The 18155-nt window shown below is 36.8% G+C and overlaps 1 protein-coding gene across 21 annotated transcripts in view; it reads right to left on the reverse strand.

Annotated features, from left to right (window-relative positions):
• LOC126355848 (activating transcription factor 7-interacting protein 1) overlaps nucleotides 1-18155 on the reverse strand; it is a 280695-nt gene that overhangs the window by 60407 nt on the left and 202133 nt on the right. For 17 of the 21 annotated variants that reach the window (XM_050006328.1, XM_050006319.1, XM_050006324.1 and 14 more), the window contains one exon: nucleotides 9365-11800. In XM_050006328.1, coding sequence (XP_049862285.1) covers nucleotides 9365-11800 — 2436 coding nt within the window. The remainder of the gene's footprint in view (nucleotides 1-9364; nucleotides 11801-18155) is intronic. The other 4 variants (XM_050006334.1, XM_050006332.1, XM_050006335.1 and 1 more) reach the window with 1 other exon arrangement.

Below are 18155 nucleotides of genomic sequence, written 5' to 3' on the forward strand. Positions count from 1 at the left end.
AGCCAGAAATATTGAACATTACAGACTTCATTAATATCAGTCCAATTACAAAAGTAATGTTGAAGTTCTTGGCTACAGAGTGAACAGTTCTACAGCCATGGACTACTATACAGGTGGCAGAGGAAGACAAAATTGTAGCTCAATAGCTAAACATTTTTGAAAGATCACACAGAATTAACATCTGGCAACCACGAAATTAATCCCTTCGGCATTTGCCACATAAGGTGAATAAGCAATGACATATGTTTTCATTATGATGACAACTGTGACAGGTTTTCAAAGAATAAGCACACACAGAATCTAAGAAGATTTGGGAATACTCTGGGAACTCCGATTATGGTACCATGTTTTACTACTTCTGCCTATTGAATTAAAGAAGCATTTCCATATTCTGGAATGTATTCAACTTCAGTAAATGATACAGTCACAACTGAATGAGGTTTAATCACTAAAAAAAAGTCATTGTGCATAAATTTAGCCATCTCTAAACAATTAGTAAAAGAGCTGATGTACACAGACAGAAATCTTCATAAAACTCATGTCACTGTTAGTCAACTAAGAACTGAGTGAGCCCTACACAACATCCTTGAAGATTACAGGGTCTTAATGGGGTAAGTCTCAATGTCCAAGCCACATGTTCAAATCCACGGGAGTTACTACTATGGTGGTTTCCAGAGTACAGAGGCAGATGTACAAGACAGCCATCTTCATGGACCACTAAGTATACCAAATATGTGGTGGCTGCTCAACAAACTGAAGTGCAGATTACAGGGTAAATCAGTGTTTGTAAGTATTTAGACAAATTCATTTCCAGTCCAATAAAAAACTGGTAATATTCACTTGAGCTCTCTTCCGACACAATCGGAGCATGAAATGTGCATGCTTATACCAAGCTTTGAGATTCAGAAGCTTTCTGCTCAGTTTTGGGACTGCTGTGAGCATTGGTCTATAGAGAATTACTATTTTCAGCTTGTCTTGTGAAACTCTTCAATATTTGGGAAGTTAGTGTATCACATTTATTGTTCTCAGACAACCTACTGCTATGTGCAAGTTAATGTGACATATTAAGGGCCAAGTGAAGGAATATTAACAGCCTTGGGAAAACATCCAACTACTACTAAGCCTCAATCATACTACACACAAGTCTTGCTAAATGGGTAATGATATAGAGCTTAGTAATACAACCACTTTTACTTTCTATTTAGGAGCAAATTACAGAACTCTAGGCTCCAGATAAGCTGGTCGAATTGAAAAAAGAGTTGAGTAAAATCAAAAGCTATATATAGTTACCAGAAGTATGACAGAAGAACAAAGACCAAACTGAATCAAAATACATAATGTCATGTTCTACAACAGAGGGACAGAGCATGGAGGAAACTATGGTATATACTTTATTTAATCCAGATTATTAACAGTAACAAGATGCGCACTAAAACTGTCACAAACTACCTACACTTTTACAGGTACCTTCCTCTGAAATCATTCAAATCTATTCACCAATATGTTCTTATTCTCATGAACAGCAAGAAACCTCTGAAGAATTAAAATATGTTACCCAAACGCCACAGCAAGAAAACTATTGGGAATTTAACGAAAAAGGACAAAAACTAATGAACATTTGTTCAGGAGGAAACTGGATATATCACTCACACATAACTAGAAAATGTACTTGACAAGAACTAAATGGAACCAAAAATGAACCTGCTTATTTTAACACAAAAAAACTATATGTATGGGATGTCAGAGTACTAAATTAGTACAATGCAGAGCAAAAACATGTACAAAGTAAAAAAAGAAAAAAATTCATCTTGAAGAAAATTAGATACGCACGTTATTAAAGTTAATTTGACAACAAATTATATTACACAAAATGTTCAGAATGCTACAAAATTAATATGATACATAGACAAGGATTTGCATACAAACATCATAAAGATGTTGTAGGTACAAAGAAGGCAAACTAGAAGGAAATCTAAAATGGAACAAGGCAATTATTAGAGAGAAGACAAAAATACAACAAAATAATATTAGTGTCATCATAGAATATGATTAATTAAACAAAACAATTTCTAAATGACTGGGAGGATGTGGGATGATACAATAAGAATTTCCTACGAGAAATAGGCTAAAATAATGAGTATCAACAAAATAAAACTTTTATTAGGTAGACACTACACATCATCAGTGACAATGGTAGATGAAAACTATCAAAAACAAAACAAAATCATTTAAAGATTTTTTAAACAACTGTTCTGGATATTAAGGTGCAAATCATTACATGCTATTGCACTTTCATGAAATTGTGGAGTATATATAAATATTCACAAACTGCGAGATTACATTTTGTTTCCTGTACAATCTTTGGAGTTAATTAACAGTTAAACTTCTCTTTTATTGTATACAAACACACAAAATTCCCTTTGTGGTAGCACAGCATGGTTGGGAGTGGTTACATCTGTTTTTGCAGTTACCATTGCACCAAGTATTTAAAAAGTCCCTAGCATGTTGTCTTTCGAGTTCACGCAAACAATATCAGAGCTACGACAGGAACAAACAATAGACAATTATGCAAACCTCTATTTGCAAGACTTAACTTATTGACAATTCACATTACTTTAAAATACTCCGTATTACATTGCTTTGAAGCTTAGCAATAAAATACAGCCAACGATCAAGGACTGCAAGCTAGAACCCACAGGAGTAAACCTTGAATATGTTTCAAAAGGAAATGTTACTAAAGTATGGTTGATTTTATAAATGAGAAAGACAAGGAGGTGGTATTAAATTTGGTTTGTTCTATGCACATGCGTGTGTTCTTTTAATGAAGATATAGTGTATGTTGTTTTTGTGTGTGGCCATGCTTATAAAACATGTACGGTATGTGTGTAGACTATGTATATAAGTACCCAGGTGTATGAAAATGTTCCCTTTTTATGGAGTATGTGGTTTTTTTTGTGTGTCAGTGTCATCATAGACACACAGATTGTATGTACATATTTATAAACAGAAACAATCATGAAAATCACTTAAAAAGAAAGTTTAAACCACTGCGAAAATTTTCAAAAAAGAACATGAAGAAATATAACATGTATTTATCTTTTTCTGTTGTAATGTGCTTCTGGGTACACGTGTATGCTTTCTTTTAATGCATCTGTCTTTATGTATACCTATGGAGGCATAGAATTACTCATTGATGAGTCTCCAATGATTCAATCAAATAACTGCATATAACATGTCACATGACAATAAAGATTCTATTTATTCTCTTCTATTCAATAGAACCACAGCTACTGTGTATGTGGACTGTTACTGTTTTTGCATGCTTTTAACACAAGAAGACAAGTCCAAATCAAAACCAATTTTAGACTGACAAACTCACCTGATGTGATAATTGTGAGAGTGAAGTTCTCTCAGTACAAGCATATTTAGGAACATGTTGAATACTTTGACTCTCTTTGTGTGGGACCAACACTAATAAAAAGAAAAAAAAGTCAAGGCGAGATCAAGGCTAATTTTATTATTAGATCCATTCAATTATGTGCCCATACAAGATGCATCTAAAATCAAAGAATTCTGGGGGAAAATGGAGCAAGCTTTTGATGACAGCAGTTGAAACAGGAGAGTAGTATTAGCATAGGTGAGTAACCTTATTACCACTACTTTGGAATCGTGTAAAGTGTATAAGTTTACGTGAATAATATTATGTCCACTGTTCATAAATTAAGAAACATTAAATTGCATCTCCATAATGAGAGGCTTGAGAAGATAGGCTGGCTGTCTTGTCTGAAACATAGAAACTAATGATAATCTGAACTGAAGGCTTGACAATAAGACTGGGACAGACCTTAAAAAAACAAAGCTTTTATTAGAAGTAACAGACTGTGAGTTTAGCACTCTTCACAGGAAAAAGGTGTGTTCAAGGAAAACAAGTGCAAGCGCAAAACGTAAAGAAAGGTTACAAAACGCCATGGTGCTTCAACCACAATAAATGTGGCCACACTGCCAGACAGTACCGGGTAACAAAGATAAACACAGCAAGTGAATCTGAGGAACATAAAACTTTTGTCAAAGGTTTTACAGCTACCACACTTCAATTTTGATGAATCCAGACACACAGTATGTCGACTCAGGTGCCTCAATGCATGTGACAAATCTATCTGACTGGATATATTGTAATGGCCTGAAGACAATAAAATCTTTTATTATTTTATGTACGGAGCCCACCAATAACTACTGTAACACAACAAATACACCAAAACTTACTACTAATATTGTCAGTTCCTACAATGGTCACAAATGGATGCTAAGTACATTTTTCGCAAGATGGTTGTGATGATGTATGTAACAGGGGTTGAACAGTTGTATTGTGCATTTAGCAACACTGATAAATAGAATAAAATGTTCACTCTGTGGCAGAGGGTATGCTGATATGAAACTTTACGGCAGATTAAAACTGTGTGCCGACCCGAGACTCCAACTCAGGACCTTGGCCTTTCATGGGCAAGTGCTCTAACTAACTGAACTACCCAAGCACAGCTCATGACCCATCCTCACAGCTTTACTTCTGCCAGTACCTCACCTCCTACCTTCCAAACTTCACAGAAGCTTTACTGCAAAACTTGCAGGAGTAGCACTCCTGGAAGAAAAGATATTGCAGAAACATGGCTTTGCCACAGCATGGGGTATGTTTCCACAGAAATTGATCAATGTTTAATAATTTACATATACTAAACACACACAGAAGAAACTGCTAATCTAACATTTTCCTGTGGCATCGATGCAAAAGGCATTTGAATTTTACAGATGTAAATAAATTATCAGATTTGTCTGCTATTGGTAGTAGAGCTTTCACATGCACAACATGTCTTGAAGTTAAGCAAGCCAGAGGACCATTCAATAATGCTCAATCAAAACCATCACAACTATCACAGTTATTTCACACTGACATGTGGTCCCATGGGAGCTGGATCACTGTGAGGTGTGGGATATTTAATTATTTTCATTAATGACTACTCCAGAAAAAATTTTACAAGTATTTTCTGAAGGCAAACTCTGTATACTGGGAGCTTTCAAAAACCTACTGGAAAATACTATGGACAAGTAATTGAATGGAGTATTCAAAGGAAAGGGGGGGAAAAAATCAACATAACAATGAAACCAGTTGAAATTTTCTTATGCCATTTTGGTATAACAAAAACCATTAAACATGTACTGAAAGAAATCGAGTAGCCTATGCAAGTCCATCAAGATCATACGACCTGGGCTGCTCATGAAGGGAGTGATTCTACTCGATGATAATGTATATCCCCACATACCAAAGTTCACATGAAGTGTTATGGCCAAGTTCAAGTGGGGACAGCTTTAGCATCAACCCTACAGCCCAGACATGTCTTTCGTGACTTAAATGTGTTTGGTCTATTAAAGAAATAAAAAATCTCAAAGGGACGCACTTCCACACAGACAATGAGCTGAAGGACACAGTCAAGGACTGGCTCCTGTCACAGCCACAGGAATTCTGAAAACAGGGAATCAGACTTGTGAAACACTGGAATAGTTGTGAACTGGCCTCTGGAGATTACTTTTGAGTACAGATTTCACTTAAACCCACAATGTTGCTTTGTACTTTTTCCTCTTCCCTCATAAAAATCATTTATTCAGACAATGGTAAAGGGTATTTTACCAAGAACTTTGACATCATCTTAAACAAAAATAATATAAAGCATCAGATGATTTCTCCATATTTCCTCAACAGGATGGGTTCACATAGCACATGAACAGAACACTTGTGGAAAAAGAAGTGTATGTATTTGATGCTGGTTTACATAAACAATTCTGAGCAGAGGCAACAGTGACTGCTGCCTATATTATTAATTAGTCACCTACCAATGTGACTGACAAGTAAGTGAATTTTTGGCTCCTAAATTATGACTAATTTTCAAGGAAAAAAGCCAAAAATGATACTCTAATTAGGTGAGAGATACAAGCTTTCTGGAATAAAGTCTACAAAGGGCATCATGTGGCTGATTTTGACTCATACGTCATTATAAGAAGAAATTAAACACAAGAAATGAGAAGAGATGATATAAAAACAAAGACAGCTTGTAAATATACAGATGATATTTTTACCACAAGCATGAACAATGACAATGAATGTCACTCAGAGATGATGGGAGGATAAGACATACTCTTACGAGTCCACAAAAATGTGTGTGTTTAGTACAGAGAGAAAATAAGAGCGAGAGACCTCAGTTTATTTTGTCCAGTTCCATGTATGAATGAACCTCAAGCTGTTGAAGCTTTATTGTCTGCTCACGATCAGTGGACAAACGTGATGAAGAATACACCTCCTCGATGATAAATAAAATGTAGTTATTGGTAGATATTCCTCAAAGAAAAAGGTTTCACTTTTTACGTGGGTATTTAAAATGAAGTTTTGAACTCCCACTGAAGTGATTTCAAAATCTGATGAAGTCCTACTGAAAGAAGAGAGAGCATATCCTACAGACAAGCACTAGGATATCCGCTGTATCTTGTAGAAGTGACAAGACCGGGTATTTCATATGCAGTCAACAAGTCAATACTCCAGTGATCCACCTACACTGACTCAGTATGACACTAGTTCCCAGGTAGCTTCAGGAACCGAAGGATCTACCCACTGTGTTTCACTAAAGAAGATTCTGTAGAAATAACTGGATGTTATGATGCTGATTGGGCCAATGATCCTGCAGATAGAAGATCATGGCAATTTGTATTCATGGTTCTGTGGCTTCAACAGCTACGAACTGAACTCTATCAAAGAGGAAATAACACAGTAGTCACACACTGCAATAATCAAAGTTCAATAAGATGCTGTCTACAGACAGCTATAATCCTAGAATGAAACTTAAAACAATGGAAAATCCAGGATGCAATGTAACATTATTATTAAAAGGATAGCTGCTACTCACCACACAGCAGAGATGCTGAGTCACAGAGAGGCAAACCAGAAAGACCATCAGAAAGTAACCTTTCTGCCAAAAAGGCTTTTTTGATACAACATTACAAGGTCAAAAATAAAGTTTGTGCTCATGAAAGCTCTTGAAACTGAGTGACATGGTCATGTAAGTCATACATTTTTATTGTAATTAATACAATGGGTATGCTTTTTGGTGGGATTTTTAAGACATTAGAATGCAAATCATTACATGATTTTAGTGTCTCATGAACTTCGGAGTATATACACATATTCAGAGACTCCGACATTTTCAGTTCTCTGTTGGAGTAGATAAAGTTGTGTTTCTTTAATTACATTTAACAGTTAGAAGATGGCTTTTCTTTTATTGCACTAACTGCTTAAAATTACCTTCAGTATGCATATTGCAAGAAACTACTAAGAATATTGTGAAGTTAACACGGAGACGGAATGGCAGCCAGTACTTCCTTTCATGAGGAGAAATTCTGAGTAGTCGAGTGGACCCCACTTGTGACATGTTTGTTGGCAGTACTTGGAATTTTCGCTCCTGAAGGTAAGTAATGGCTAGTCATTCTGCCTACTTTTCATTTTATAACTCCCATGTTATTTTTGTATTCTGATAATATAAATGAAAGGCAGCAAGAAAAAAGTAAAACTGTAAATTAATTTGATATTTTAAGAAAGGAAATGTGCCCCGAGATAATGGTAACTGAAAATAAATGACTAAACCTGGAAGAAATAGAAAAAGAACTTGGAAAAAAAAAAAAAACGGCTGCAGAGGAATAAAATTTCTCAAAATTATAAGAATTCCTCCACTTCGCATTAAAAGCACCAGCCAGAATAAAATTACCTGTAATATGAAAGATTTTTTTCCTATTTTCACTAACTGCTTAGGGAAAAACTAGATGGGTAAATAACATGGATGGCAGATGCACCAGTTGTGGTGGTTAGATGATATTAGAATACGTCAGGTACTGATGCAAATGTCTGGAAAGTGTAGCACATGGAAAAGTTTGTACATGTTCTACGTCCAGTAATGGGAGCTTAATGGCTGGTGATGGTGGTTGTTGTTGTGGACAGCAAGTGATGAATCAATTAAGCAATCTTCTTAGATGAATAAGCACACTGTGCAAATGATTGGGACATTTTTGTTACACTGTAAGCACAGTACCTGTTCATGCAAAAATAAGTGGAAACACAACAGACTTTCAGACTTTTCTGCTTCCCAAGTAGTTTCTTACTAAAGTTTGAAATTATATAAAAAAATATTATGTATCACTAAATTATTTAAAACTGAACCTGATGAAAAAAGCTCAAAGTACTGCATCAGAAAATGTCTCCATATCCTACTACTATGCCTACCATAGAAAGTAGACACAATCAGTAATTCACTGCCTGTTTCCAGTCCCTCCCCCTCTGACTATCTAAAAGCCTTTCTTTTCCCCCAGTTTTCAATTGTTCTGCACATCCACCTCCACCAATCACTGCCAACCAATGAAATTCAGTTCAATTCTGGACACACTATCTAATGTCACAGGACAATGATAACTGATCTTATCCACAAAAAAAACTACCTTTCAGTAGCAATGTAATTTCATTTTGTGTGTGTGCGTATGCGTGTGTACACTTTAATGTGTTTAGAGTAGTTTTATATAAAAAATCACATTTGTAATTTCAATAGTGCGAAAGAAGACAAGTGGTCCCTTTTTAGCTGTAGTCATAAATGCTTACAGATGTTGTCAATTTTCAAAATGGCCATACAGTAAAATAAAAAATACTAATACTTTGGCAAACAAAAACAGCAGAGAGTTCACAATTTCTCTCAATTTGGGGTCAATTTACTTTGTTTTAAATTTATGTATACTGCAACATGCTGTAGAACTTAATCTTTAAAAACTCTGTACCATTTGACAAGGGATATTTTAAGAGTAACATATATGCAGAATTTGTTTCTTAAACACATCCAATTAAACAACGGCAATACAGTGAAACTTTAAACCCTCTTACACCTCTTTTCCATCACATGTCATTTTAACAGTTTAGAACACAAGAAACAATTTTAACATCCAGAAAGCAAATGCACAGTACTATGAAAGAAGGAATACAGTGACTTAATGTTATATACTAGCCACAATAATCCAATGAAGGAGCACATGCTAGAAGCACAATGAGAAGCTAATGCAACTGTGAATGCCATGCCGTGTTATGTTACGTATACTTCAGCAGTTCAGAATCAAAAACATGTTGCTCTATGAAAATATGTAGCTGGAAGCATTGTTTAAGGAATTAACTGCATTCCATATAGATAAAAATCAGGCCATACCAAAAGTGGCAATAAGAATAGTGCATGCACAGTAAAACACACATATGCAACTCCTTCACCCCCAGAAGCTATCAACCATCTGTCCCTACCTTCTGCTATGCCTGGAGCTTCCTGAACATTCTCAGGCTGCACTTCTTGGTCTGCCACATGAACTCCTAAGGCAGATGTGTTGTCAGAAATCAGCATATCAGATGGTGGCAAGTTATGCACTTCCGATGGGAGTGGTGGTACTGAAGCCTCACAACCAGTGAGAGGGACACTTTCCCCATCTTGCAAAGTAACTGTATCAACAGCATCTTTTAAAGCATTAGCAACATCTGACAACGTCAGCGGCTCTTCATCTTCACAAGTACCTGATGTAACAATAGTGTCATCGGAGGTCCTTTCTGTGATATTACTATCTAGCTCAGAGTCTGTTTTTTGTGTGTTGTTACCGGCTACATCAGTTTCTGGTAATCTGACATGGCTTTCCACTTCAGCTTCAGTTGCTCTTGATGTCTCACAGCCTTTCACTTCATCTGTAGTTTTATTTTCCAGGTCCGACACTTTATCTGTAACACCGACTAGTTCACTTTTAGAATCCACATATTTCTCTTCCTCCACAGATCCTTCAACTTTCACCTCATCGTCTACCACTTCATTTGTTTCACTCGTGCTAACATTTACATCATCAACAAGAACAGATGACTTGCTCTCTTTCATCTCCAGTTCACTCTCTCCAGCACCTGGCTCAACGGTTTGATTTATCATCAACACATTCTCATTATTATCTGCCATCTTATCATATTCAGAAGAACAACTTTCCTGTGCTCGCAACCCTTTTCTCTTAATTACATCTCCTATCCTGTTATCCACTGTACCATTACAAACCACTTCCTTCCCATTGACATGTATATCACTAGTTTTTTTATCGCTATTACTTTCCGACAATGGACTGAGTATCTCCCCATCTGCTTGTTTATCTTCCAATACATTTTTACTAACTGCTTCTAAGCAATTTGACATCAGTTCTGAATTATCTTGAGAAACATCAGTACAAGAGGAAGCAGAACCATCAAGAACAGAGACAGAGTTTGTTATAGCAACAGAGTCTTGAGGGGCAGCTGATTTGCTTTCTGCCAAGGGTAATACCATCTCACACTCTTTCGTGTCATCATTCCCTTCCTCGGGAACAGTGTCAGAGTTTTGAGAGAAAGCTAATTTGCTTTCTGCCAAGGGTAACACTGCCTCACTGACTTTTGTATCATCACTCCCTTCCTCAGAAACAGCAACAGCGTTATTTGCAGTAACTGAGTTTTGAAAAGCAGCTAATTCGCTTTCTGCCAAAGGTAAAACTGTCTCACTCTCTTTAATATCATTGTTCTCTTCCCCTGAAAAAGATGCAGAGTTTGTTATAGTAATTGAGTTTTGAGATGAGGCTGATTCGCTTTCTGCCAAGGGTAATACTGTCTCACTGTCTTTCATATCATCACTCCGTTGCTCAGGAACAGAGACAGAATCCATTATACTAATGGAGTTTTGAGGGGAACCTAAGTTGCTTTCTGTCATAGGTAATATTGTCTCACTCTCTTCCATATCTACACGCCCTTCCCTTTCATTTTTCACACAAACCTCACTAACATTAACATCACTATCGGGCTTCATATCACGGTTGTTAACAGAAGACACGTTTTCCTTGTAATTAATATCGTCATCTGCAGTGCTTAACTCATTTATGTCTTCACTTTTTACTGAAAATACTTCCAATGTCCTTTTATTATCGACAGGCTCTACCACATAAGATCTGCAGTCTTTATCTTGAGAAGTTAAATCTTCATCCTCACCATTACTACCAACTCCACTGAAAGAATCACTCTCAGCACGTGTTCTAACAGCTAATACACTTTTAACTGACTTGGCGCTCTCTCCAATTACAGGACAAACTGTTTTTGCGATAGAAGATGGCGCATCCTCCTCTGTGTTTGTAACAGCCACGTCCCCTGCAGTTTTCAGATCTGTTACTGATTCCTCAGAAATATTTTCTTTATCTACGGAAGAATTCTGTGTCGTGTCAGTGGCCACCTCACTTTCAGAAACCTTCGGTTCGCTCACTGGCAAAACATTACTGGTTGAGCAATCGTCCGGAAAACCAGTCACACTATTACTGCTAGTCTCTCTCTCACTTGTATGACTACCTGAGGTACTTAAATTACCACTTTGTTCTCCACTATGAGTAACTGAATGTTCTGTAGTAAATTTGTCTAACTCCAATGAAATATCTGACTCAGTATGAGGTTTCAGTTTACTACCAATTTCCTGCTTTGAAACAGAAGTAGAACAAGTACTAGAACACACACCATCACAAGAACATTTCACAGTATCAGAATCACTTGCAACATCACAGCACAGCTCAGATCTTTCTGGCTCAAGTTCTGTTGAACCACAGTCATCACTACCAGGAGATTCAGCATGTACGTTGCTACAGTCCTTCTCCTGCACACAAGTTGTATCTGATCCACATTCTTCGTCACTTCTGAGCAGCTTCCCTGAAAATAATTAAAAAACACGAAGTTAAGATGTAGAAATATTGGGAAATGGCAGAAGTTAACTAGGGACTTTATGCTGAATTTATCCCAGCATATAAACTGTTTAAACAACTCGCAGCAATGCAGACGGGATGAGGCCTTAGACAACTGCGATATTTCAGCAGGTGCACATCCTATTGTTTTTACGGCACAAATTCCATGAGAGAGTGCTGTGCCAAGACTTGCATTTGTGTCTTGGGAAAAAAAAAAACAGAGTGCACACCTGCCAAAATATCAACTGTTGTTGAAGATGTCACTCGACTGGGTTTATGTAAGTTGTTTAACAAGGGCTTAATATTCATTTCAGATAAATGTCACTTGCAGGAGGGAGGTAAGTTTAAGTAATAAAGGTAACCAGAATTTGTTAGACAGACAGCCTCCACAAGAAAGGAATATTAAGAGTTTAACATAGTAGTATCATCATCAGAGACGGATCACAAGGAATCCCTTGAGTACGAGGACAGAAATTCAAACTTTAATAAGGCTCATTTGAAAGTGTTGTGCTAACAACTACAACAGGAAAAATAATAGGAGTTAATGACTCACCATTTGAGTCAATCAGGAGGATGAAAGAAAATGAATGTCCAGGGAAAAGGTGTGATGAGGACTTATGGAATGTGATGGCATGCAACCGAATGCAAAACAGGTATGTCATGGAGCTTATTGTTAAAGTAGCTATCTTTTAAGGCATCACTGCAGATAGTGAGATAATATGTTTTATAGACATGGAAAAAACAAACATCCAGAGGCTGATTCCAGGTGGTATGAACTGCAATGTCACACACTTTTCAGGAGGGATAGTTTGCTCTAAAGGAGTATGATTTTTATACGTGGACCAGGAACCGAGCAAAAGCAAGTTATTTTGATCAGCTATTGGCCGAAAGCAGTGCTGATGCCATAGTTTTAGTTATCTTATGCCCATTTTCCTGCTCTTGCTTGCTATGACGTAAATGTTCCGCACTTCCCTTACAAGGTCATGCACAAAAGAAGATAAATTTTCCAGCCAATTTACCATCCAGGTTAACAGTGAGCATAATTTTATGTGAATGTATTAAGCACTTAAGTTACTGATCTGGTTAAAATTCTCTTGGTACCTCTACTTTCTTGAGTTCCTTTCATATACATTTCGTCTTCAACTCCTTGAAGTCTATAGAGTTTCACAAATTTGTTAGTGAATGAAAGGATAAGTTTATGTCATCTACAAATTTTCAGGCCAGTTCCACAGTCTGCTATCCATTGTCAATTTGACACTGTTTGAAATTTCATTAGCTTGCACTGTCCTGTTCTGTAGCACTGTTTGAGTTATACAACCATCCACTGATTCCCTTCAAATCACTAATCCGTATCATACACACATTTTGTTGTGCATAACATAGGAGGTGAATATCAAGCACATTCTGTAAATTATATCAAGTATCCTTGATATGTGCAAAAACCAGTTTTTAAAACAAATGCACTACATATCATATTTTTGCAGACTTATCCAGAATCTGTTTATGATTGTTTTTTACTATGCTACAGATGATCTTCCACGTGTGTAATTATATTTAGCATCTCCTCCTTGGACAAAGATTGTCCTTTACAACATTTCACTGGAAATGGGATCTGTGGCTCCCTGTCCAACAAGTATGGTGAAATACATGGCTCAAAGCTTGTTTCAATATCACTTTCACTTACTAACCATGTACTGTCAGACTAATCAGTTCAGGAAGAGGAGGAGGAGGAATTTAGCATTTAATGTCCCGTTGACAATGAGTTCATTAGAGACGGAGCACAAGCTCGGATTAGGGAAGAAAATCAGTCATGCCCTTTCAGCGGAACCATCCCGACATTTGCCTGAAACGATTTAGGGAAATCACGGAAAACCTAAATCGGGATGGCCGGAGACGGGTTTGAACAGTCATCCTCCCGAATGCAAGTCCAGTGTGCTGGCCACTGCGCCACCTCACTCGGTGTAAGCAGTTCAACCATGCTCCATAGATGCATGCTGGGCTGATCACTGGATACCTCCAGTCTTGTTCCATTGCCATGCCACTAAAATATTGGTCGTTAATGGCAGACACTATGTAGGGCATCAAATCCCATAAGCAACATTTGTCTTTTGCAACCTCACACTCAAGGCGTTCCTTGTCAGACTGGACTATAATGTGCACAGGAATGATAGATGAAACAAAATAAACTCAAGGGTAGAAAAGTAAAAGCATATTCTTGCTCTGCTACAAAAGTAAGTGATATGATTTCTGCAGTTTCTTATTGTCAGTAACACTAAAACTGAACAAGGCTATAAGGCATGTAATTCTCACAGTTTACAATTGAGTTAACACCTCTTATCATACTACAGCCACTGATCACTAACAAAAAACTGTGTCCAGTAGCTCGAAGAAAGCTCAAGCCACATTCATCTACAGAAAAGGGTAACACGAGTGATCCAAAAAAACTACTGTCCAATATTACTGACATCCATATGTTCTCATGTGTTCTTGAACCTTAGAAAATATTCTGAGCTCAAACATTGTGACATTTCTACAATCTTCATGCCCACCAGCATTGATTTGAAAATATCAGCCAGGCGAACCCAACATGACATCCTAAAAGCTACAGATCAAGGTCATCAGGTTGATGTATCACTTCTTAGGCTAAAAAGTGACTTCAACTCAGTGTCACACGAAAGCTTGTTAATGGAAGAAAGATCATGAGGGGTGTCAAAAAGAATATTTGTAAGGACTGAGGATTTCTTGGTAAGGAGGATGCAACGTGTCATCTCACATGAAGCATAACAAAGATGCTGTAATTATTTCCAGTGTTCCTCAGAGAAGGGAGTTGGGAACATTGTGTTTCATTTTGTAAACTGATGACCTGGTGTAAAATATTAAGAGAGACGTCACATTCTCTGCATATGATGCAGTTATTATTCCACGAAAGTGTGCTTACAAAGCTTCAGAAACCAATATTAAAAGAGGAATCTAGGAATATAGTATGGCCTCCATTTATCACTCCTACAGAGCTGTAGGAAGGAGCAGGAGAAGACTTCAGACATGGAAAGGTAAGAAACCCTAGTAAGTTGTGTGCAATGGCAACTACTATATTGCCACGCACTTCAAAGTGTTTTCCAGGATAAGTATGTGGATGTTCAATTTACCTCAATTTTTCACAAGACACCATGCAGCGTGTAGCACTGCTTGTTTGCGCTGCTTAAAAGTAATTCTTAGCATTTGTGTGAATTTATTTAAGAAAATATCATTATCTTCAGACACCACATTACAATATATCTCTCTCTGACAAGAATGGTATGGACTCTTTTGCAATGTGGTGTCACACAAGAAAAATTAAAACACAATGGCTACACTGGACAATCAATGAATAGCTGCCTAGTAGAGTTGTGAGAGATGATCTTTATAGCACAACTTGACTAATTGACTAAATAGGTTGACAGGAAACATCCTGAGGCATTATGGAATAGTATGGTAACAGAGGGGAAGATGCAGGTGAAAATTATGAAGAGCACTAAGTAGGTTCAAACTGATGCGGGGTGCAATAGTTATGGAGAAATGTACAGACATCCATAGGATGGACTAGAAAGGATAACAACACTGCAGGAGGTGCAAGAAGCATTTTAAGGAAGCTTGCCGCTCCCCCCCCCCCCCCATACATAGGTTTCTATGGAGTGAAATTGTTTTAACATGAACACTCAACTATTGATAGTACGCAAAATTGTCAAGTTCTTGCTGAATGTTTAATAATCACAAGTGAATCTACATAGATAATTAAGCAACTATGGTTCTTGATGAAAAATGTGCTTTTTCGAACAACAACAGCTTGTGAGGTACCATGCCTTCTAGAACTGACATTACATTTATATTATTATTATTATTATTATTATATTATTATTATTATTATTATTATTTTGCAAAGTGATGCTGTGTATTCTACCAATTTTGGATCTGTGTTTTTGCCATAAACTGTAAATAATCTACAACTTCTGCTCAGCCGTAATTACAATTCAGAATGTTATATACAACATCATACACAACGACAAGTGGAGGTGTCCAGAGAGTGGTGCAGGAATGCCGTCATAGGAAATCTGAGTGCAGAAATCATTAGCGAACAAATTAACACAATAAACAGATGGTTTACTAAACTTTTATTTCTCCAAGCGTACAAAGACTCATTACCAGTGCGCGCAGCTAGAAACTATCACAATCTCTATGAGGATGAGGTGTCACAGTGAGGCGGCTCCGAGTGCAAGTGAGCCAAGTCGCTGCCGCCGGGCATCCTACATCATGGCGGCAGAGGGCGCTTGTGGCCCAGAGCCAGTGGAGGGGTGACTCGGTGAGTGTGTTCCAGTGGGTCCACCGGGTCCCGGACAACTGCTATTGGCACTGGACAGAAACTTGCCATTCCATTACCAACATAACAACGCCCGTGGAGTGGTAGCGATACGTAATACCACACAATATTACTCGTTATTCCCATGCCATATAATTTATCCAAGGTCTAAGTTGTTCTCTTTCTTCATTTTTTTATAAATTATAGAGTGCAGTAATCAGTTGTCTTTTTTTAAGATTTTATTATGCAAATCTAAATTTCTGCTAGTGGCTAGCCATTCTCAATGCACTATTTTCTATTCTCGATGCATGTAAGTCCCTGTTGTGACTTATGCCTGAACATTTCTTTGACTACTACTTTCTCCATTGTTTCATGAAAATAACAACTACTCTCTTACTTGTGTTGGATCTCTGTTAATTTTGTAACCACATTTCTCGTGCACATATTTTATTTCTCCATTCCTCGTAATTATGGCTTCTTCAGTTTTGCAAGAATCATCTTACTTTACACTTACCTTCTTCAGTCAAAATTACACCTATAGTACCTTATAAGGCTTGCATCGTTTTTGACTTCTCAAACTTTATCCATCAATAAAGAAGTCTGATCCGTTAGTCATATCTCCCTATTGACAGAGAAAAATCTCTTACCAGAAATTTAGCTGTGACATAAGATACACACAAGCATAGTGTTCCTCATTTTGTCGCTTTTATATTCCTATTCGTCTGATATCTGTGCCACGTAACAGGGGAATTACCATCTTCCTCAGTTATTCCATGCTGAATATTGATTTCCCTGTGTTATATTTGGATTAATAGTTTGTTTTTCTACTTCTGTGCAACATTTTAGAACAGTATCATCCATGGCTGTTCTTGTTTTATTTAAAGTTATTCAAACTATATCAACTAAAATGTGGTTTTAATTGTATTTTCATCTGCTCATGTGTAATACATTTTTGATGTCCACATATCTGTACTATGTAATAAATAAATCTCTCTTTCAAGGTTTTCTTCCTGATTTGTTATGAAGTATATCCTGCACTATTACACTTTTCTTACTAATTGATATTTAGAAATTTTTCATACTTTAAGTTAGATTCTCAACTTACTCGGTATACATCTAATGGTCTCCTTTCACCTTTACAAGAAATTATAAATGCTTACCTGTTAGTAAGTATTGGTTTAATCCTGTTACTATTGAGTGTGTCCCTGTCCTGTTTGTTGTAACCAACTACTGAAGACTTCCCCATCTACACACATGCAGCTAACATTATACCATTTCTTAGTGATGGGCTTAATCTGTGACAATTACCTATGAAAAAGTAATTTCATCCTATAACAAAACTTACCTTCAATGGAGTTATCCTTTTGCTCAGTTTAGCAGTATTCCATTGGGAAAATATGTAATGCACTTTCCTATTTGTGACGGAGAGAATTCTGTCTGTCTATTGCGCACTGTTTCCTAGTCAACCTGTGATCACATATTTACACTCTTTGATATCAGTGCTTCATAATATGATTATTTTCTATCAAACTAATGTTCAAATTTAGAGAGATTAAGCCACCAATTACATATCTGACACGCATGGCCATTACAATTACGAAGATATAATATTAAAAGATATTTGATCTCTCTGTGGACAAATTTGACTGTCACTTTTAGTTAAGAAAAATTCAAATTACTGCTGTCTGTATTCTTATTTAAGTAAGAGGCATTTCCCATTTTCACTGTTATAAAGTTTTAACCTTTTCCCCCAAAATCGATCAACCTTATATGAATGGTGTATGAAACAAACAACCATTTGTTCAGACAATTATTAAGTAAAGAACCTAACCATTCAAATACATGAACACAAATATATACAAGTTGATAATGGAGTTGTAACTTTAAAACCATTATAATTCAATAAAAAGAATTTGTAGGCGTACTTTGAACATGGGTCCTGCATCTATATCCACATCTTATTATGCACAGAGCAGGAGAATTCTGCTTA

This window comes from Schistocerca gregaria, chromosome 3 (genome assembly GCF_023897955.1).
Source record: "Schistocerca gregaria isolate iqSchGreg1 chromosome 3, iqSchGreg1.2, whole genome shotgun sequence".
Classification (NCBI taxonomy): Eukaryota; Metazoa; Arthropoda; class Insecta; order Orthoptera; family Acrididae; genus Schistocerca; species Schistocerca gregaria.